At 39.7% G+C, this 23,113-nt stretch overlaps 1 protein-coding gene across 1 annotated transcript in view; it reads right to left on the bottom strand.

The window, feature by feature from the left end:
• The window catches only part of LOC138158996 (lysosomal alpha-glucosidase-like), a 71,458-nt gene that overhangs the window by 7,554 nt on the left and 40,791 nt on the right, over positions 1–23,113 (bottom strand). The window contains exons 9-15 of the mRNA XM_069085351.1: positions 12,254–12,385; positions 9,100–9,210; positions 8,213–8,326; positions 7,524–7,608; positions 7,247–7,364; positions 3,875–4,008; positions 3,233–3,384 (exon numbers count right to left, since the gene is read on the bottom strand). Coding sequence (XP_068941452.1) covers positions 3,233–3,384; positions 3,875–4,008; positions 7,247–7,364; positions 7,524–7,608; positions 8,213–8,326; positions 9,100–9,210; positions 12,254–12,385 — 846 coding nt within the window. The remainder of the gene's footprint in view (positions 1–3,232; positions 3,385–3,874; positions 4,009–7,246; positions 7,365–7,523; positions 7,609–8,212; positions 8,327–9,099; positions 9,211–12,253; positions 12,386–23,113) is intronic.

The raw sequence follows: 23,113 nt of genomic DNA, 5'->3' as shown, positions 1-23,113 counted from the left end.
ACTAAGGCCCAACAAAGTTCAGTAATCGAGGGAGGATTTGAAACCAGGTCTTCCTTTTCGCATATTCTATTCAGTACTCCATGCTGTCTGTTCAAAACCCAGCTTAAAACTCACCTTCTCCGGAAAGTCCACCCTGACAGTCCTATACAACTATGGACCTTCTGGTATGTCACTTCCCCTATGCACCAATATATTCAACAGGGTCAAAGCTAGCCACAATTTTAAAGCAAAAGTTAGTGCCCCCAAAACTACTCCCTTTACCTTTCTGGTATCATGTCTTTTGCTCACCCATCCTCACCCCACAATAAAGTGGAAAGGAATTAAGGAAATGATCTAAAAACTTACTGTGGAATGACTAATAAGACTAAATACATCGCTTTTTCCAGGAGTTTCCATTTAAACAGAGAACAAAGCCACAAGGGAAAGGAATGAATCAGTAACAGCAGAGTTTTCAGACACCTGCAAGCTAGTATGGGCATTATTTGGGAGTGGAAACCTCCTTAGCATCCCTGAAATTGTACCTCCTCTGCCTACTGATCACACTAGCCCTGGTACTTCAAGTATTACTTGCATCTTGGACCTTCTTGATATGTTTATGTCTAGTGTTCCTGGGCCTTCCATCTCTTCGGTCCCTCCTATAGGACTGGTCCCACAGTGGCCACTCAAGGAGTGCCACACTCATCCCCATCTGATTCTTGAACAAGGACAGAAACCAGAAGATATAGGAGCCACTCTGGCTTCAATTAAGAAGGTCAAGGGGCTCCAAAATTCAGGGGAAAAAATCTGAGGTCTAGTTCCAGTTCAGTCTCATTGACTTTTTTGTTGTTTGTTTTGTTTAGAGGTAGCTAGGTGGTACAGTGTATGGAGAGCTGGACCCGGAGTCAGGAAGATATGAGTTCAAATCCAGCCTTAAATATGTATTAGCTGTGTGACTCTGAACAAGTTACTTAACCTCTGTTTACCTTGGTTTCCTCAACTGTAAAGTGGGGATAATGATGGCACCTATCTCCTCCCAGTGTTGTGAGGATCATGAGATTATATTTATAAAGCACAGAACATAGTGCCCAGCATATAATAGGTGCTTAATAAATGTTTATTTCCTTTCTTTTGTTTTGGTCTATATTCATTGACTTTATTTCCTCTCCTTTTCTCTTTGACAATCTACTTATGACTTCATCAATCAAATGAATGTCCACCTTCAGCAATGAGTTCTTAATTGCCAAATATGCTTGCCTTTTCTCAATGCTTATCTTTCCTGACCTCCCTGCAGGATTTGCCACTGGATCCTGTTGAACACACACTTCTCCTGAATTCACTTTCCTCTCTGGCTTTTTATCTCTTGGTTCTCCTCCTACCTAAGTGCTCTTTCTCAGCTTCTTTTGTTGGTTTTATAAATCCCCTAACTATGGGTTTACCCTAAGGCTCTTGTCCTGGGTCCTCTTCTTCTATGCTCTTTCTTGGTGCTCACATAGGTTTAAGTATCATCTTTATTCTAATGACTTCCCTTTCTATATTTCTAGCCTTATTCTCTCTCCTGAATTCCAGGCTTGTGTCAACACCTATCTACTAGATGTTTCAAACCAGATGTCACACTGACACTTCAAACTCAACATATCCAAATTTGAACTTATTATCTTTCCCCACCAAACCCATCCCTTCTTTCAAATTTTCTTGTTTCCACCAAAGGTGCCACCATCTCTCTAGTCACCCCTCGGTGACCCAATTCTTTGTTCTCACTCCCATCCATATCCAACCAATTATCAATGTGAGGAATGATTCTTTCTCTCTTGAATTAATAACTAATTATTCAGTCAGAACCAAGGTTTTTCCCCTTTTCTACTTCCTCATCCAGAAATCAATCAGTGTGGGAAATCTCTCTCCAAGACTTACCCAGCCAGGATGGCAAAGATCTAATCAGACAGTAAAAGAAGTTCCAAATGTAGGGTGCATTCCTGCTCATTGTATTTCCTCAAACAGGTCTGGGAAATTTGGATCCTCCCTTTTGTTAGATACGTGATATGGAAATTTATAAGTCTCTTTGACCAAGGTGTGGGTGATCCAAGTCATGTACCCCAAGACACTCTCTGTAGTATAGTCCAGTCTCTCATTGTAATATTCATGCTCTCATTAATTGTTAACCAGTCAGAGTTGATTGCCACCCTCGGCAACACCTGCTCTTCTAAGGACATATAAACTGTGAGCCCACCACCATGAGAGGTCTTTGGTCTAAGAGAGATGGCCAAATGACTATACTTTTATTCATAAACATGCTGGCATTATTGATAAAATGATTAAATTACCCAAAAACTATGTCTCTCAAACTTTTTAAACACCACACCAAATCTTGTCATTTCTACTTCTACAATATCTCTCCTTTCACTTCCCTTCTCTCTACTCACACTATAGTTCAGGCTCTCTTCACCTTTAAGCTGAACTATTCCAATAGCCTTCCAATTAGAGGCCTTGCATCAAGCCTCTCTCCTCTCTAGTCCACCCTCCTCACAGCTACCAAAGTTATTTTTTTCTCTAAAGTGTACATATCATCAAGCCACTCCCTTACTCAATAAATTCTCATGGTTCCCTATTGCTTCTAGTATCAAATCTCTACTATTTATCTTTTGAAATCCTTCACAACCTGGCTCCAATCTACTTTTCCAACTTTATCATGTTACTCCCCTTCCCGCACTCTACAGAACTGTGAAAATGGTTTTCTTACCCTTCCCCATCTCCTGTCTCTATTCCATAGGCTGTCCCTCATACCAGGAATATACTCTTACACTCTCTCACTCTCACCTTACTGCTTCTTCTTAGAATTCCTTCTTTCCTCCAAAACTCTGTTCAAGAGGATCCTTCTACACTTTCTTTCTTGATTGCTCCAGGGATTCCCTTCAAATCACCTTGTATCTATTTTAATTATATCTTACATATACCTGTTTCCCCTCAAAAATAACACCGCGCCTCTATTTTGTTTGTAACTTGTCTACATCTAAATATGTACCTATTGTCTTCCTTGGATAGACTACAAGTTCCTTGGGGGTAGGGGTTATTTTTGTTTTTATCTTCATATACTCAATATCTAGCACAGGGAGGGCACTAAATAAATACTTGCTGATCAATTAGTAGTGAGTGGTTCAACTTGTGGATTGATTGAGAGGGTGTGAGGTATTAGAAAGCCATTCAAGGATTCCCTTGGAAATGCTGTTTGTCAAGCCTGAACTCTTCCCAGAGTCACCTTCACATCTTTGGTATTGTGGTTTCGGGCAAAAGGATAAAAGGCTCCAAGCTGCATCCATCGAATACACAGTTCCTCAGTTGTAGTCCCTGAAAACCCACAGATATCGGCACCAACCAGGGGAATCCCAAAGAGATTGAAGTTTAGCAGACCTGGCAATGGAGAGAATGAGATAACTCACAGTCAAGAATAATGAAAACATAATTGGTATTTGTATAAGACTTGGGTGGCTAGAGGAAAAAAATGAGGACTTGAACTGGGACTCAGAAAACACCAGGTTACTGTATGACTCAGGGCAAATCACTGCTTCTTTCTGGGTCTCATTTTCCACTTCAGTAAAACAGAATATAAAGCTAGCTTCCCTTTTTCTCAGGAGCAGCAAGTAAAAATGAATGAGAAACTCTTGGCATGTATTAGTCACAAAGAAACAGTTGCTTGTATTGTACAGAAAGAAGAAAAGGTGATTTCCAAGAGCAGCTCACAGACTAGAAACTCCTCTCCCTCCTGCTGTAATGAGGATTGGACATGGCACTTTCAGTCATTCTGGGGAATGCTTTGTAGAACATAGAATGTCAGGGCTGGAAGAGGCCTGAAGTTCAAGGGCTCTGGAGTTGACTGGATAGACTCTCGACTGAGTCTCACCTGGGATTGACCAGTACATGTCCTTCCACTCACTCCTGTTGTCCCCCAGCCAGTGCCCAGAGTAGCGGCCCTGACTGGGAAAAGTGGATCGGGAAATGACAAATGGACGCTTCCCACGGATAGCAATCAAGGCACTGAAAGACAAGAAAGAGCCAGTTCATAAGCCAGTGTACTCAGAAATTTCAGGGACTGGAGAGTAAGAAAAGATATCAATCAACCTGTTACTAAAGCTAAACCCTGACACACTGTTCAGTCCCTTGGCCATAAAGATGAGTCAGTTCCATCTATGTACCTACTCTGTGCTAAGTGTGGGAAATAGAAAGAAAGGGAAAATCAGTCCACATCCTCCAAAAGCTCACACTCTAATCAGGGAGACAACGTGTAAACAATTATGTATGAGCTAGATTAGATATAGGTATATAGAAATGGATACAAATATAGATATGGATATGGATATGGATATGAGTATAGGTATAGATATAGATAGATATAGATATACTTGTGGATGTGGATATAGGTATAGAGATAGAGACAGAGACAGAGATAGAGACAGAGACAGAGATAGAGACAGAGACAGAGACAGAGACAGAGATAGAGATAGATAAATTGGAGATAATCCCATAAAGAAGACACTAACATTAAGACTGGTGGCAGGGATTAGGAAAGGCTTCTTGTAGAAAAAAAAAAGGAATTTTAAGGAATGATGTAGTCTTTTAAGAATACACTGTAGCTTTGTTCCCTGTGAACACTCCTCTCATCCCAAGGAAGATAGGTCTTTTTTCTTAAAGAAGTGGTACCTGAGTAAACACAAGAAATGAGATGATTATGTGGAAATAGCCTGTGTACTAGTAATTTTATAGCAAGAATAGGGATAGATTTTATCAAAAGAGCTAGCCTGCGTTGGTTAGATCAGAAAAGAACTCTCCTAGGAATGTGGGGAAGACTATGTGGAAGGTAAGGATGGAGCCTCTGGAGCAGGGACTCTCTGTAACAGATGGCAACACGGCTGGCTAGGACAGAGCATGTGAATAATGGTCAGGAGACACATCATCACAGAGGGAGTCTGTCTACAACATAACTCTAGTCTCTACTGTAAGGGACCTTGGGATACCTCAAGAGAAGGTGAGAACAAGCAGGTTATTGCTTAGGACAAGGGTGGGGAACCTGCAGCCTCAAGGCCACATGTGGTCCTCTAGGTCTTCAAGTTCGGCCCTTTGACTGAATGTAATGGGAATGTAAATCTTGAAGATCTTCCCTGCCCCTAGGCTAAAGTGCACCTGGAGCCTGGGGTGGGAGGCTTGTTTTTCAGTAGATACTTTTTGATTGACCAGTGAGTCAATACGGTTATTACATTCTCTGAGCCAGGAGAAGGCTATATGAGCCCTGATGTGTAGCTTTGTTCTGGGGCTCACTTTGAGAAGTGTTCTGTGATTTGATCTGGATTCTGGGAAGCCGTTGTCCAGAGCCCCCCGGCTTTGAAAAACCCAGATGTTGGGGCGGCCAGATGGCTCAGCGAGTAAGAGCACCGGTTCCAGTGTTGGGACAACCTGGAGATTGAATCCCGGGCTCAGACACTCAGCACCACACCCAGAAATAACTGGCCGTGTAACCTTGAGCAAGTTACTTAACCCCAATTGCTTAAAAAAAAAAAAAAAAAGAAAAACCCAGATGTTGAAACCCAGATGTTGATTTGGTATGGATGTAATGGCTGGACAGTTTAGAAAGCTGTCTACTTGATCTGTTTCTGTCTTGATAATTCTGCCTGTATACTTTGAAGTTCGGGGTGCTGACCTTTTTCCTCTGAATGAGGTAAATGATATATGTTTGACTGATTAAAGTAAGCTTGTTAACCCATTTTGAGTTGCTTTCCTTTAACAAAGCAGATCCAAGAACCTGTATTGGCAGACACCCTGGGGATGCTGGGGTGCTTGCTGCTACACCGAATCCAAACTTCACAGAATAAATCCCCTTAATAAAAGGATCTGCTCTGTAAAACTTGGATTCAGTCAAAAGGCCACGACTGAGGACCTAGAAGGCCACAGGTTCCCTACCCTTGGCCTAGGAGAAAAAGGACAATGTTATAGGATTACTGTAAGTCCTTTAGGGACTTGAGCTGTGGGTACCTAGAAGTGGAGAAGTTCTGTTCTGGCCAATAGGAGGAATCTTCTGAATTCCCAATTGAAATAAAAAGGGAAAAAAATGAGTGTAGTGGATAGGGCATGACTTAGAATGAAAGAATCCTTGGTTCAAACCCTGCCTTAGATACTTACAAGCTGGGTGAGACTGGGAAAGTCACTTAAGCTCTCAGTTTCCTCATTTGTTAAATGAAGGGGTTGGATTCAAAGGTCTCTAAGCTCCCAGGGCCCTTAGCATTGTAGACACCTTTCCTACCCTACAGATGTTCTCTCTACCTTACAAACTACTCTACAGAGACCATGCCCTGGGGCTGCTAATCCACTCCCTGGGGCCATGCTAGTTCATTCCAGCCACCCTCTACCCTTTCCCCCACCCCTTCTACCTCTTCTTAAAGAACTAGAACAACATCAACACCACCATTGCTTCTGAAAAGGGGATTTCATTTGGTATTCGTATCGTTTTACCCCAATCTCTGAGACTTTCTAAAAAACACCCTTCCCTAATAATGATGATAATAATAGCTAGCATTTGCATAGTCCTTTAAGGTTAACAAATCCCTTTGCAGATATTATCTCATTTTAGGAGCCACTGTTCTCTTATGTCTTGCCTCTCTCGTTAGATTCTAAGCTCCTTGAGAAAAAAGGCTATTTCATTTTTGTATTTTGTATGCCTAGGGCTTAGCACAATACCTGGTAAATAGCAAATACTTAGTAAATAAATGATTTTTCATTCATCCATTCAATAAGGGTTACATGAAACAGTAAAAAATTTAAAAACTAGATGGTCTCTAAGGATCTTCCCACTTGTAAATAGTTATGGAGGGCAGAGACCACCTGGAGTTTCCTCTTTAGGGTCCTCACCACAGTGCCAATAACAGGCTTAACAATATCATGTAATATTGATGCTGATGAAGGTGATAAGAAAAATGATAATGATGCTAGACCCAAATGTAAGATAATTAAAAGGGAGAAATAATAGCGTTCATAATAACATCTTCCTAGGCTCCATTGCCAGCATGACACCCCTGCCTCCACATTACAAAAAAAAAACAACCTAAAGGAAAACTACTGAAATTCCAAAGTTCCCACTGCTTTCTTTGTCTCCAGGATACGTGTTTCCAGTTTATATTACTTGTTATCAATGAGGTGAAAGAACAGATTTCAAGCAGTTGACAAGCCCCAACTCAACAACTATGCCAACATATTCCATCACCAGAACGCCATTCAATTATCTCACCTGGCAGTGGCTTTAGCCTCCATCAGCCCATACAGGTTATGAAGGTTATAGTGAGAGGAGAGACTTTGCTTTGCAGAAGCACAGATTGTCTTGGCAAATAAAGATCCTCCCAGCACCGCTGCCGGAGAAACAGAAAAATAAAAATTGTTCATAAGTAAGACTTCTCATCCAACCAATGGCACTGCACTGGAAAGGGTCTGAGAGAAGGAAGAGGGACTGGACTCATGAATGGAAGTTCATGAGGGAGAAACATCCCTCCCTCCCATCCCACCCTTACCAGGTTTGTAGGGTGGATTATCCAGGTCTCCAGAGGTACAACCATCTACTGAACCATCATTGAAGTTAGATGGTTCATTCATGTCCTAGACACAGAGACAGGCATTGTGGACTCATGGAAAAGCGTACCTCAGCCTTCCTAGACAGTACTTTAACATTCACTTTCAACATTAAATGGCTTTAGTCAGAAAACTCTGGTAGCAGAGCCCAAATGGGATGGTATCTTACACTCTATCCTCAGAGCTCAGCCCCCAGGTGAATTCCTGCAACTCAGCTTTAGTTACATGGCTAGTTTGCCCTCCAAGTGATTTTCTAGTACCCTCCTTTGACTCTGACCTCTTAAGTCTTCTTTGGGGTAATGATGCTCACTAAGGGACATAGAGATGCTTGCAGCCAAGAAGGTGTAAGGAAATAAAGGCATAAAAAAGTACAAGGCATAAAACTATAAAAACGGGTTACATCCTAGAGATTCAAAGCCACAGAGTAGCTATTATAAGATTTTATTCATTTACTTTTAGATGAAGGATTTCAAGTTAGATGAGAAAAGGTCAACAGAAATGGTATCAATCTTCCAAATTATTTGAGAAATGATATTTCTCTGGCAGAAGCAGTTATTCTGTATAGTGTAGGGAAGAAGTCAGAATCCCTGCCCTGTGACTCTTTAGGCCCCTACAGGGGGAAGAAACTTACAATCCAGAGTCCATCAAAGGGAACTCTTGCATGAAATACATTCAGGTTCTCTAGCCACCACTGATGTGTCTCTGGGTTGGAGAAGTCAGGGAATGCAGTGAGGCCAGGCCACACCTACCAAAGAGCCCAAGAAAGAAAGAGTAAATATCTTCTCCCAAACACCCATAGGCCTCTATCCTTTAACCCACTTCCCTTCTTTCCCTAGGGCAGGGGTACTTAAGATGGAGTTTATGAACTTGTTTTTTTTTAAATACTTTGATAACTGTATTTCAATATACTTGGATCCCTTTGCAATCCTATATATTTTATTTTATGAATTTAAAAACTTTCATCTGAGAAGGGGTGTGTAGACTTCATCAGACTGCCCAATGGGTCCATGACACAAAAACAATGAAAAATCTTTGTGCTAGGCAGGAGTGGGGCATACTCTTATGGTCCTGAAAAGCTTTGTGTACCTTTAGGACATCTTATTCTATCAAATTTAGAACCCCAGAAGCAGAAAGGGAAAGAAGAATGGAAGTTAAATTAGTTGCTATTATTTTTGGGGAAACAGCATCAAACTAGTTAAGGTTAATAGGGAAATCCTGGTATCTAAGGTGGTTAAATTTTATCCCCAACCTTTTGTCAATTTCTGGAGTCTTTTTAAGGTCTCTGAGCCCTTCCCTACCACTGGATCCACACTCCAGGACTCTGGACAGAGACAGCAGAGAGTGACCACTTCATGCCCTCTGGGCCTAAAGCAAAGGACTACAGAGTAACCCCACTGGAAACGCGTATTTCCCTGATCATGCCCAGAATGCCCCAGATGTTCACTATCAGTCTCAAGCTAGCCCATCTCTTGAGTGTTATTAGTGCTCTGTACCTATCCAATGTAGCTTTTCTCTCACCTGTCCAATCAATGTCTGTCCATGGGTGTTGTTAATGAAAATCCCTTTTTTCAAACCTTCATCATAAGGTGCATAAGTGCCAGTAGCCTGACTGCTGCTGATGGCAGGGTCCTGAAAAGACATTTGGAAAGCAGCAGTCACAATTTGGGGCAACACCAAGGTCACATGGCTAGTAAGTGTGTCAAGGGTCTGAAGCCGAATTTGAACTCGGGTCCTCCTGACTCCAGGGCCGGTGCTCTATTCACTGTGCCACCTAGCCACCCCAATCTGCATTTTTTCAACATATTATTTGGCCTTACTGCATTTTTTGTTTTCTTGTTACTTTTTTCCTTTTTAAATTCTTTTTTAAAAGGTATGACTCTTATTTTTTTTTTTTAAGAAAAGAAGAATGTAATTACTTAAGTGTCTGTGAGGATATCTTTATGTTTAAATACTCCCTCCCATGAGGCTCATGGTGGAGGGTGATGCTGTAAAGCAATAGGAAAAGTCCATAGTTGCCCAAAGGGATTGAAACAGAAGAGAATTCTAATCTAGAAATGGTTACTTTAAATAAACTATGAGTTTCCAGCCCATGAATCCAGTTAACACTGGGGTCATGAGAGCAGAGTGCTTGACCAGCCCATGGTTCTTGTTTGGTGTTTACTTCCTGTCACATGAGCCATTTAAGGCTTGGCTGGAACTCCTGTTGTGCAAGAGGAATATTGAGTGTTTTCCTTTTGGAAAGTAGCATGCTGGGGAAATCCCTAAACCATTCAAGCTAGCCTCAAGAGTGGAACTTTGAGAGGAGGTGATCACAGGGGAAATGGAAAAGCAAGGAAAGTGCTGTACTTCCCTTGGGCAAACCCATAAAAAGAAGCTGGTTACATCCTAGAGCTTCAAATCCAAGGAATGGCTCTAAATTAAGGGGGTTTTATTTATTTATAATTGAAGGATTTCAAATTAGACAAGAAATGGCTTGAAAAGAACTATGGAATTCAAGAGACTGAAAAGACCTTTGATTTGTCTGTGCTCTTTCCATTTACAGAGAAGTTAAGTGTTTCCCAAGATCACACAGCTAATTAGTGGCAAAGCCTCTTGAATCTACAATCCTATGAAACCAAGGACAATGCTACTTACATTTGTGTCATGAAAGTGGGGGGTAGGATGATTATTTCTACTTGTGGTTGACTGAGTTCTCTGAAGGTCAAATAAGTTTCCCTTCAAAAAAGAAATTTCCATGTGGCATTTAGACAGCCACAGTTGCTATTGGGAATTATTATTTGGAGGTATCAGAGAACAATAGAAAGAGGGGCCTTGGGTGAGTCATTTATCCTTCCTGGGGCTCAGTATTTTTCATCTGTAAAAAGAAAATGTTGGATGAAATGGTCTCTGAGATCCTTTTAGTCAAGTAGGATAGTGGTTCCCACTTAGGTTCCTTATAGGTTCATAACAATGGTCTAAGATGTTTAGCTAAAAATTCTTTACTTGTGTCTTAAGTAGTAAATAATTGCCTGATTTTGTTATAAAAAATTTTTTTCCTCTTTGCCAACAAACATGTGCATGTTTGAAAGAGTATAGGTTTGTTTCTGCAGTGATTTGAAACCATCCTTATTATAGGCACAATTATTTTGGCATTTATACAATGGTTACATCAAACTCTAACTCAGACTACTTCTTACTAAAGGCAACAAGTTCTTGCAGTTTCTCAACCTGTCATCAAATTGTTTCCATACCATTACAAGGATTTAACATTTGAGTGCAAATCGATTCCCAACAGAGGGTCAAATGCTTGTGCACACCCTTTTTTACATTCTATCAGAGCAGCTCCCTCATACCCTTCTGTTACCCTATAATAAGCTCATTGGCTGTATAAACATGTGAACATTTGTATTCTTAAAGTGAAACTCTCAGGCTGTTTCAAAGACATGAGCACTGGACATACACATTACAAGCCATTTTGAAAACATCATGGACCATCACAAATATTCTGCATAAACAGACCTCATATGGCTTTTCATTGCAATACTGAGGCTGTTTTCCAATTTAAAATTATTTTCCACTATTTTACTATTCTTCTGTCTGGTGAACTTTCAAATGAACTGGTTGGCAACACTGGTCAGTAATCAAATAGAGTTTCTATGAGACTGTATGTAGCTGGTTTGCCAGTGGTAAAAAAAAAAAAAGATGAAAATCATGTCTGAAGAGATTCTTTCCTTACAAAGGCTAGTCTCTATATATATAAATATTGTTCAAAAATGAAACAATTTATGCAATTGAACTTTAGGTACATTTTAACATAGCACTTGCCATTAGCCAGAAGAAAAATAAATATTTTATTTCTTAACTACCTATTCATTTTTAATTAGTTCTTTAGGTGCCTAAAATTTTAAAATGAATTTCCATCTCTCAGCCAGGGTTTGTACAATTCTCCTGCCATCTACCACATATTTATGTGAGCATTTTCACTTTTTTTTTTTTAGTTTTAAATCAAAATAAATAAACTCAATGTGAACCCAGATTTAAGAATATATTTGCTTGGTTTTGAGCCAAGTGTTGCAAACCTTTGTTCAGATAAAAAAGTCCAACAGCAAAATTAAATTTACAAGTTGTAACATTTCATTAAAATGTTATTTATATTCAAAAAAAAATTTTTAAATAAAGACATTTAATAAAATCTTACAGGTAATAATAAGCATTATAAGGTCTTAATTATTTCTACCAATTCTTACAAAATGTCTGACATAAAATACCTATAATTATTTTATAATTAGTTTTATAATTTTATAAGTTATCATAATTAAAGGTGGAATAAAATTTTATTTTCTATAATTATATAACAAATTTTAATTTGGAGCTTTTGAAGGCAAAAGTTATTGCTATATTTATTGTAAGCACTAAATGAATAAATCTAAAAGATTTTTAGTAATATAATAAATTACCCTCAGATTTTTTAATGAAGTGTTCATGGAACAAAAAAAGTTGGGAAACATTTATTAACCACCTACTCTGTGCCAAGTACTTCTAACTACAAGTCTATGACCCTATGATCTCTTTGAGCTCACAGTTAGGGAATTGATTTTTACTTCATCTAAGAGTAGATGTGAACAAGTTTCTTCTCACAAGGTGGGAGCAGCCTTGACCCTTCACAGAAGGTGACCTTACCAGAGCACCTTACCAGAATTAGGACATAGTATTGTCCATGCTTGTGAAGGTCCATCACTAGCTGGGGGAGTGTGCCAAAATGCTGTGGGTCAATGGTGAAATCCCGAGATCCTTCCATGTAGTCAATGTCATTCCACTGAGCGTCCTATCAGAAAAAAAGGTACCTTAGTAGACTGCAAACAAACCCATGCCTGCTCCCCTTGGTCCCTCTTCAGATTGGATAAACCATTGTACTTCACCAGCATATTCCTGAGCATTTGAGGTGATAGAGGTCTGGGTTGGAGTCAGGAAGACCTGAGTTCAGATCTGGCCACAAACACTTACTAACTGTGTGACCCTGGGCAAGTCACTTAACCCTATTTGCTTCATTTTCTTCATCAGCACAATGAGCTGGAGGAGGAAATGGCAAACCACTCCAGTATCTTTGCCAAGAAAACCCTAAATGAGGTCACAAAGAATTGAATATGACTCCAAAAACAGGGCATTCTTTTAAAAAAAATCATTTGTCCATATTCCTTAAGGTCCTGAAAGGAGGAGTGACTAATGAAAAGTTCCAGAGACATTAAGTGACAGAGATGGAATTTGAAGCCATGCCCTCTGTATTCAGAGTCAATTCTTTTCTCAATCTTCTGTCACACGAGAGATGGCTTTTGGCATGGTGGTAGGAAACAGAGCACATGAGCATTGGGACAAAGTGCCAAAAATGACATGTAGAGAATATGGGAAACATAAAATTTATATTATGGTCAGAGTGATAACTGACATAATTCCAAGTCTCCCAACCTGGATAAACATATACCTAGGGGATAAGGGAAATGTGATAAGGAATTATGTGGAATATTTAATGGTCAACCAGATTACCCTGTTGAAATATAAAAAAGATGTAGTAATACTAAAAATTTTATGAACCAAATAAAGTTTTATTTAACAAAAAATAATTTTACTTCAATTAACAAAGCTTAATTTTCTATCTCTCCAAACCCCTCCCATCCACCCCCAAAAAAAGAAAAAAGAAAAAACCCATTAGGGCAGAGGTGTCAAGGGGCCCCCTTTTCTATTTGATTTGACACTACTGCACTAGGATTTTTTTTTTTGGAGGGGAAAGGCAGGGCAGTTGGGATTAAGTGACTTGCCCGAGGTCACATGGCTAGTATGTGTTAAGTGTCTGAGACCGCATTTGAACTCAGGTGCTCCTGACTCCAGGGCAGGTGCTCTATTCACTGTGCCACCTAGCTGCCCCTGCACTAGGATATTCTTGAAAAATATATCCAGGTATATAGAATGGCCACAATTCAGGCTTGTATACAATGAAAATCATACCAACAATAACTTTGTCTTGATACAGCCCTCAACTCCACTTTTTCCACTTCTTCCCTTTTAGCAGATGAACTCATCTCAAGCTTCACAGAGCAAGAGACCATCTTATATGAGAAATTGGCAGTGTGGAACCAGAGAGAAAATACAGGGCTGGGCAGGGTGGCACATGCCAATAGTCCTTGAAGTTGATGAGGCTAAGGTTGGTGGATGCTTGAGTTCAGAAGTTCTGAGCAGCAGAAAGGCTAAAGTCAATTGGTAGTCTGTACTAAGTCTGAGTAGTAAGGTGGTGCAGTGGATAGTGCCAGGCCCAGAGTCAGGAAGACTCATCTTCCTGTGTTCAAATCTGGCCTCAAACACTGACAAGCTACGTGACCATGGGCAGGTCATTTAACCTATTTGTCTCAGTTCCTCATCTGTAAAATGAGCTAGAGAAGGAAATGGCAAACACTCCAGGATCTTTGCCAAGAAAACCCCACAAAATGGGTTCACAAGGAGTTGGACACGACTGAATAAAACAACTGAATAACAACACTAAGCCTGGCACCAATAGGCTGCTTAGGGAGATGACCAACCCAGGTCAGACAAAGGGAACAGACGAGATCCTTCATGCCAATCAGAATTGGGTTTGGGCCTGTTAATGACCATTGGTATTTCAATCTATGAGATTCAAGACCCAGTCTTGAAACAGAACAGAACACCAAAAACTAGCTCTGGAGTCAGAGTTCAAACAGAGTTTAAACACCACCTCTGATGCTGCCAATGTGTCTGACTTTTGCTAAGTCACTTTACACCCCTCCCCCTGCCTCAGTCTCTTCATCTGTAAAATGATAGGTTTAGACTAGATGACCTTGGGTTTTCTTCTAACGACAGATCTATGATATCAGTTTTCTTTCACTATTCTGAATGTTCCAATGTCCTCAGCCATCTTTTTTCTTCCTTTCTTCTGGTCTTACCTAAATTTATTCCTTCACCTGTACTTTTGAGTCCATTGCCTCCATAACCTTACTCTGTTAATCATCCCCTCCTTTGTGCACCTGAACCACTAAATCCAGGGTTGTTCTTTATAAGTCTTCATAGTCCTTGACCTCTGTGTCACTTTCTGACATCATGAGCCAATGTGGTGCAAGAAAGAGACAGAAACACATCCTGGATTTAGAGTCAGTAACCTCGATCTGAATCCTGGCTTGGCTATTTACTACCTGGGCAACCCTATTTTCACTTTTCTGTGCCTCGATTTCCTCATCTGTAAAATGAAGGAGACTGATTGAGTAGAGTAGATGACCCTGCTCTTTCTTGCTTCTCCTCCTATCTGTCTTCAAGGGATTTACGTTCTAGGAGAAAGGATGCAACATATACAGGGATAAGGGAGATGGTGGTACAGTAGGTAAGAGTGTTGGGCATCTTCTAAGCGATAACGCTCAAATCTGTATATCAGCCCTAATCTCCCACATGAACTCTAGTCTCACATCATCAAGTGCTTGTTGAGTATCTCCATGTGGGCATCCCACTTATTTGCATCTCAAACTCAACCAGTCCAAAACAGAACAGATAATCTTTCCCATTCCTCCCTTTCACATTTCTTGGTTTCTGTTGGGTAATACCATCCACCCAGATTTGTACCTTCAGAGTTATCCTTGATTATTCCCTCTCCCTCACTGATGCATATCCAATCAGTTGCTAAGTTATATAAATTCTACCTCCAGAAGAGCTCTTATTCTCCCTTGTCTCTTATCACAAGACCATGATCTTCATGAATAGCCCCTCATCTCCCTCACCCAGACAAGTGCAATAACCTCCCTGCCTTAAGTCTCTTTCTTCTTCGACTATCCCCCGTGGAACTACCATAATAATTTTCCTAAAGTGTAAGTCTGACCATGTCACTTCTCTACTCAGTAAACTCTCATGACGCTCTATTGCTTCTAGGAGTCAATCTAAGTTCTAGTGTTTGTTTGTTTTTTTAAGCAATTGGGGTTAAGTAACTTGCTCAAGGTTACACAACCAATTATTCTGTGTGGGTACCAAGTATCTGAGGCCGGAACCGATCCCGGGTCTCCCAACGCCGGGGCCGGCACTTTTACTCACTGAGTCACCTGGCCGCCCCTCAAATTACTTTATTAATTTGGCTTCTAAAGCCATTTACAACCAGGCATACCTTTTCAACTTTATCATACAATACTCCATTATTGAACTCTATGTGCCAGTCCAATTGACCTTCTCAGTCTTCCTCACACATGACACAACATCTTCCATCTCTGGACCTTTGTACTGGCTGTCCCACATACCTGAAATGAAATTCCCCATCACCTCTGACTCTAAACATCTCTTTTTCCTTCAAAACTCTACTCAAGATCCACATGAAGGTCCCTTCAGCTATTAATGATAGCCCCCCCCCATTTACCTTGTATTTATTTTATCTATACTCATATTTGTAGATATTATCTCCCCTAGTAGATTATAATCTCCTTGAGGGAGTGTCTAGATTTTATCTTTGTAGCCCCAGTGTCTATTATATTGCCTGGTACACAGTAGGTGCTTAAAATGTTTTATTACTAGATTAATTATTATATACAAAATAAGCTTAATTAATGTTTGCTTATTTGAAACTTCTGGTTACTGGCAAAAATAAAAGACATCAGGAGTGGATGTGAACTCAAGGATGAATAGCACCTGTCAGCTAGCTAACCTTTGTTTTTGTGCTAATGCACATTAATCACTGTTCAGTTAAGGTAAGCAGCCATCAAGACAGGACTTTAGAGAGATGACAGTGACATTTGGGGAGAAAAAGGGGAAGAGTGACTTTTTTTAACATCACGGGAATGGAAGAAGAGTGAAATATGTGAATGAATATCATTTCCTGAGTTGAGATGTTAAGGAAAACATGCAGCATGCATGAATGATGGGCCAATTACTTATACCTTTTAGCTAGAACTATGTAGGCTTAATAAAGTAATTTGATAAATTCTGGCTAACTCTAAGTTAGGGAAGGATGATCAGGAGCTATTATTCCTGCCCCTTAAATATAGGCATCCCCCCAAGGACTTCTCTTCTCACTCTCTAGTCTCTTCTGTGGTGATTTCATCCATCTCTTCTACTTAAAGTAATTAAAATCACTAGGCAAATGAACTCCAAATTTAGAGCTCTACTCTCAACTTTTCTCCAGAGGTCCAAACTTGTATTTCTTTTTTTTTTAAACAGTTTATTTATAGTGTTTGTTTTTTCAATGCCTACATTTCTCCCTCTATCTCATTCCCCCCTTTGCTCTATCCAGAAAATTATCTTAATTTTTTAAAAATAAGAAAAGAAATTCAACAAAGCTAATCAATGTATTAGAGTGAAAAAACCTGACATCGTATGCTATGTTCCACACCTATGACCCCCGCCCCCCATTTCTACAAAGAAGTGGCGGAGGCATCTTCTCATACCTCTTCTTGGGGTCAAGTTTGGTCTTACAGTTTTGTAATATTCAGTTTGACTTGTTTTGTAGTTGTTTGTCTGTCTTTGCTAACTTCACTTTTTATTACTCATATATGTCTTTCCATGCCAGTCCTGTATTTTAGCAGCCTGTTGGGTATCTCCATTTGGACGTCCTGCTAGCACCTTAAGCTTAAAGCGAATTGACCATCTCTGCCCCAATTTTGTCCCCTCTTTCTAACTTCACAGAATCCTAGAATTTTAGAGTTGTACAGTACATCAGCCGCCAACAAGTCCAAGCCATACCCAAAAGGGCTTCCCACCATAACATACTTGACAAGGGGCTATCCTCTTCTTCAAGACCTACAAAGAAGGTGATCCCCCCATCTCCTGAGGCCGTCTGTTCTACTTTTGAGACGCTCTCATTATTAGGAAGTTTTCCTTGACATCAAGTCTATATTTATCCTTCTGCTCCTGGTTCTATCCTCTGAGGAAAAAAGAATATATCTGATCCCTCTTCTATATGGAAGCCATTCAAATGCTTGAGTCTTCTCCGAGCTAAATCGTCCTAGTTTCTTCAATTAATCCTGTTATGATAAGGACTCAAGGCCCTTACCCATCCTGGTTATTCTATTCTGGACACTTCTTATCAGCAAACATATCAAGGACTTAGGAATGTTCTTGTTTTCATCACACACTTTTAACCTCTGTCTGATTGCTTACTGTTTTAGGGAGGGGCAAGGGAGGGAGGGATGGAATTTGGAACTCAAAATGTTTTTAAAATGTTAAAAAATTGTTTTGACTTGAAATTGGAAGGGGCAGCTAGGTGGTGCAGTGAATAGAGCACCAGCCCTGGAGTCAGGAGGACCTGAGTTCAAATACAGCCTCAGACACTTAACACAAAAACTAGCTGTGTGACCTTAGGCAAGTCACTTAACCCCAATTGTCCTCCAAAAAAAAAAACCATGTAATTGGGAGGGATAATATATATATATATGTATATATATATACACACACACACACATACACATAAAGTTTTTTAAAATTTATGCCCTTGTTAAATTGAGGTGCCCAGAGATGAACAAAATATCCAGATGTGGAGTATGGAGTATCTCCTTACACCTGAATGTTGTCTTCCTTAACATAGCAAAAGACTGCATTAGCTCTTTTTGATAATCACATCATGGCGCTTACTCATCGTGAGCTTGCTGCCGGCTAAAACCCCTGTATTTTTCAAGCAAATTGCCATCTGAATATGCTTCCTTAATCTTGTGCTTATAAAGTTGGGTTTTTTTTTTACTCTAAATGCAAGACTTTACCTTCATCCCTACTTAATTTTATCTTCCTCCATTCAGCCAAGTGCTGCAATCTGTGTAGGCCTTTTGGATTCTGACTCTGTTATCCAATGTTAGTTACATCTCTCAACTTCATATCATGCAGATTTGATAAGTGTCATCTATTCTTTATTCCAGGTCATTGATAATATGTTCCAGTTCCAAATCCATAAAGTTGCATCACTGTCCAGTCCATATCTCTCCATGTTTTCCATAATAACAGTGTGAGATTCTCTCTCAAATCCTTTGTTAAAATATCTACTAACTAAATCTACAATTCTCTTATGATTTACTTTTTTAAAAATAGGAGTAGGGGCTAGACCTGTAATTTCATTGCAATAGAAAACTTCCAGATGTGGAAATTTACACTGCCAGTACAATACTTACAACACTTACAATTTACTCTGCCGGTACAATATTTAAAACTCACTTTACCACTACAGTATTTATGATTCTTACAACTTACTCTACCAGTAAAATACTTAAAATACTTTCAGTTTACTTTACCAGTATAACACTTACAACTTACTCTACCAATACATTCTCTGCACTTTTTAGGCTTAGAGAGCTGCTACCTAGGGCATTGAAAGGTTAATTGGTTTGACCCAGAATCATGCGGGCAGTATGTCTCAGAGGCAGAACTAGAACTCAGTTCTTCCTGCCTGCTAGGCCAGCTTTCTGTTTTTCTATGCCATGCTACCTCTCACTAGTTTAGTAACTTTACCCAAAAAGGAACTGTGTTTATTCTGGCATGATTCGTTCTTGATGAAGCCATGCTGGCTTTTTGTAAGCCCTGTTTCCTTTTTTAGAAGTTCACTAACCATCTCTTTAATGACCCATTCTCAAATTTTCCTTGGAACTGAAGTCCAGCTGCCTGGCCTATAGTTTGTAGATTCTGTTCTATTCCCTTTTTTGAAAACTGGAACAGCATATGCCCTCTCCAATGGTACCTCTCCATTTTCCAACATCTTTCAACAATCACTCACAAGGGCTTTGTAATCACACTCACCAGTTAGCTCATTACCTAAAAATTTGGTTTATATTTGCCAAGGGGCTTGAATTCATCAAGGGCAACTGGATGGTCTCTCACTGTCTCCTTACTTATCTTGGGTCTCATCTCCTATTTAGCCCTTTTTTACATGTCATTTCTATTGTAAAGGATATCCTCATTAGCACAGAAGTCAGAAGCAAAATGAAAATTAAGCAGCTTCCCATTCACACGAAATAGCAGTCCTATCCACTTCTTCCCCAAATATAACTAAAATGAATCTTTTTTGTCATCGCTAGCCTCCCTTGCCAGCCTTAACTCAGTCTGGGCTTTGGACCCCTGACATTCTTTCTACAATGCCATAATATGTTCATGTTCATCTTCTGTTGCCTGCCCTTGCTTCCAACTTCTGTACCTACATTGAAAAAAGAATCTAAATTGGTTGAGTGCTCTATTTTTTCTCTTCATTGGAATTATATTCCTTTGTCCCTTCAGAATTTCATTCTCAAATATTCCCATTCTGCCTGAGATAATCTAATCAAAGACAGAGGTTCTTAACCTGGGATCCATAGATAGATTTTGGGGGTGGGGGTGGGATGTCTGTGAACTTGAATGAAAAGAAAATATGCATTTATTTTCACTATCCTCTTACTGAAATTAAGTACTTCTTTTATTATTTAAAAACTTTATTCCACGAAGAAGTCCATAGACTTTGCCAGGCTGACGAAAAGGATCCATGACATAAAAGATGTTAAGAACTCCTTACTTGGGATATGATATTTTTTCCTACTTTTCCAAAATCTAAGACATACGTATGACTATGCTTAGTTTCTATCTCCAGCACAAGAAACTTAATCTCCCAACTTCAGGCATTTTCTCTGGCTGTCCCTGCCCTGCTTTTGCATAGAAATCCCTCCCTTCTAGAAAAGATTCTTCTTCAATCAAGAAACATTTATTAAGCACCTACTAGAATTCTCTCTCCTTATCACCACCTCCTGGCTTCCCTGGCTTCCCTTGAGTTCCAGTTAAAATCCCATCTTGTCTGAGAAGCCTTTCCTGACCCCCCTTAATGCTAGGCTAGTGCCTTCCCTCTCTTGACTGTCACCAGTTTGTCCCCTCTATATCTTGTTTGTCCATACTTGCTTGCATGTCGTATCCCCCATTAGGCTGTGAGCTCCTTGAGAACAGGGACTGTCTTCTGCCTTTCTTTGTATCGTCAGTGCATAGCATAGTGTGTGGCACCTACGTGCTTACTGACTGACTTTCCTGTCACAAATTCTAGGAATGAGTGGTCATTTCTCCACTACGTTCCCATTATTTTTATCCTAACAACCAGTTCCTCTTAAGTTGTTAGTAAGAATGTGATTCAGTTCAATAGTTTCCCTTTCTTGGTTCTTCTCCCTTCTGAAGGATGAAAAAAATATCATTAAGGCAAGTCAAAAAGTTAATAGCTATTATATAGTATGTTCTCTGTTCATTTTTCTCTGCGTTGGGGCCGACAGAGAGTTTCGGCAAAGATTTGGATAATGGAAGTTTCCCATCAATGACAGATTTATGATCTGTTTCCCAAACATTTCATCTCATTCCTCTTTCTGTCCAGGTATTAACAGATGAGTCAATCTCAAATAGAAATGGATCCTGAAGCCCCATATTGACCCAGAAAATCACAAATTAACACTATCTATGTTATATTGTATTTTTATTTATTTTGTTAAACATTTTCCAATTACATATTAATCTGATCACACCTTACTCTGGAGTTTTGTGACCACGTGAGTTTGGCATTGCTGGTCTTTACTCTACTGACAAAATTGTTCCTATTTTTACACCCACTGACTATCACCCCAGGCCTCTTCACTCTTATCCCCACTCCGGTTCTTGGATTTCCTCATATGAGTAAACTTTCTTAATATAGTGCTAGCCTTTCACCCCCACCCTTTCCCCTTTATCTAGTCTAGTTCTTTTAAACAAAATATACCAATCTAAAACCATATTTCAGTCATGAGCTTCATTACACAGAGAAGGCTCAATATTCCTTATATTGCTTCCCTGTAGAAGGACCTCTTCCTAGTTACTGTACCTAAATTTTTCTGTTTCTGTTAATAGCATCACTACCCTCCCCAGTTATCCAGGCTCATTACTTTGGAACTATCTCTAATCTTTCCCTTCTTGTCACCTTCCATACATCTCATCAGTTTGCCACTTCCTGTCATCTATCCCTCATAAAACATCTTGGATCTGGCCCCTTTTCTACTACTATATAACTAACCTACTTCAGGCACTTATCTCTACTTTCCCAGACTATTGTAACAGCCTTCTAACTGGTCTCTTTTTTTACAATATCTCTCTCACTGCAATCCATTATTCACCTTATTGCCTGAGTAACCTTTCTAATAGTCTGTTATGGTCATGTCACTTCTCTTCTCAAAAATCTTTCATGGATTCCCATTTTTTACTGAATAAAATATAAAATCCTGATCCTAACATTCAAGACCCTCTTCAGTTTTCATCCATCCTACCTGTCCAGCTTTCTCTCATGCTATTTTTATTTATACTATACTATTTCTTTATATTTATACTATACTACTTACACTATTTATCTCATGCTATCTATCTCTCATACTGTACCTTGTATTCATGCCAAACTGGACTCTCCTGTTTCTTGTTCTCATCCTGCCCTGCTTTTGCATAGAAATCCCTCCCTTCTAGAAAAGATTCTTCTTCAATCAAGAAACATTTATTAAGCACCTACTATATAACAAGCACTATGTAAGTGCAAGGGAGACACTGAGGATACAAAAGACAAAAATTAAATAGTCCCTGTACTCAAGGAACTTGCATTGTATCAGAGAAAACAGTGTGCACATACAAGATATATAAACAACAACAATTTAAAATTGGGGGGAGGATCAGGGAAAATGAAATGCATCATGTAAAAAGCATTGCCTGAGCAAGGTTATGGAGGAAACAAAGGATTCTAAGTGGTTGAGATAAGTAAGTGAGGAGTGCATTCTAACCCAGGAACTCTATGGAGACAAGTACAGAACACTTTTCACACAAATAAAGTCAGATCTAAATAATTGCTCATGGTTAGACCAAGCTAATATAATAAAAACAACAATTCTACCTAAAGTAATTTATTTATTCAGCACCTTACCAATCAAACTACCAAAAAATTATTTTATAGAGCTAGAAAAAATAACAAAAAATTCATCTGGAAGAACAAAAGATCTTAAATATCAAGGGAATTAATGAAAAGGAGTGCATTCGAGGCCTGAGAAATAGCCAGTTCAAAAGGCATAGAGATAGGAGAGGCAGCCCAAAAAGCAGCTTGGCTGGACTTTAGAGTAGAGGAAGGGGAGTCATGTAGAAAGAGACTGGAAAGGTAAGCCAGAAATGGGTTGTGAAGGGCTTTAAAAGCTAAATGGAAAGACCAGCTACAACAACTACTACCTTTGGTGTGCTGGCAAATGTTTAACAACTGGCTGAATGAGGCATGTTTAAGTTTAATTTGCATTTATTAACATTTTCTCCATCACCTTCTTAAGAATCAAGACAATAGACGCGGCCAGGTGGCTCAGCGAGTAAGAGCACCGGCTCCAGTGTCGGGATGACCTGGGGATCGAATCCGGGCTCAGACACTCAGCACCCACCCAGAAACACCTGGCCGTGTAACCTTGAGCAAGTTACTTAACCCCAATTGCTTAGGGACGGCCAGGTGGCTCAGCGAGTAAGAGCACCGGCTCCAGTGTCAGGATGACCTGGGGATCGAATCTGGGCTCAGACACTTAGCACCCACCCAGAAACACCTGGCCGTGTAACC

The sequence above is a fragment of the Petaurus breviceps genome, unplaced genomic scaffold (genome assembly GCF_028583685.1).
Source record: "Petaurus breviceps papuanus isolate PSGF00001 unplaced genomic scaffold, PetGlider_PUasm1.0 175, whole genome shotgun sequence".
NCBI lineage: Eukaryota > Metazoa > Chordata > Mammalia > Diprotodontia > Petauridae > Petaurus > Petaurus breviceps.
This window is presented reverse-complemented; position numbering and strand designations above follow the sequence as displayed.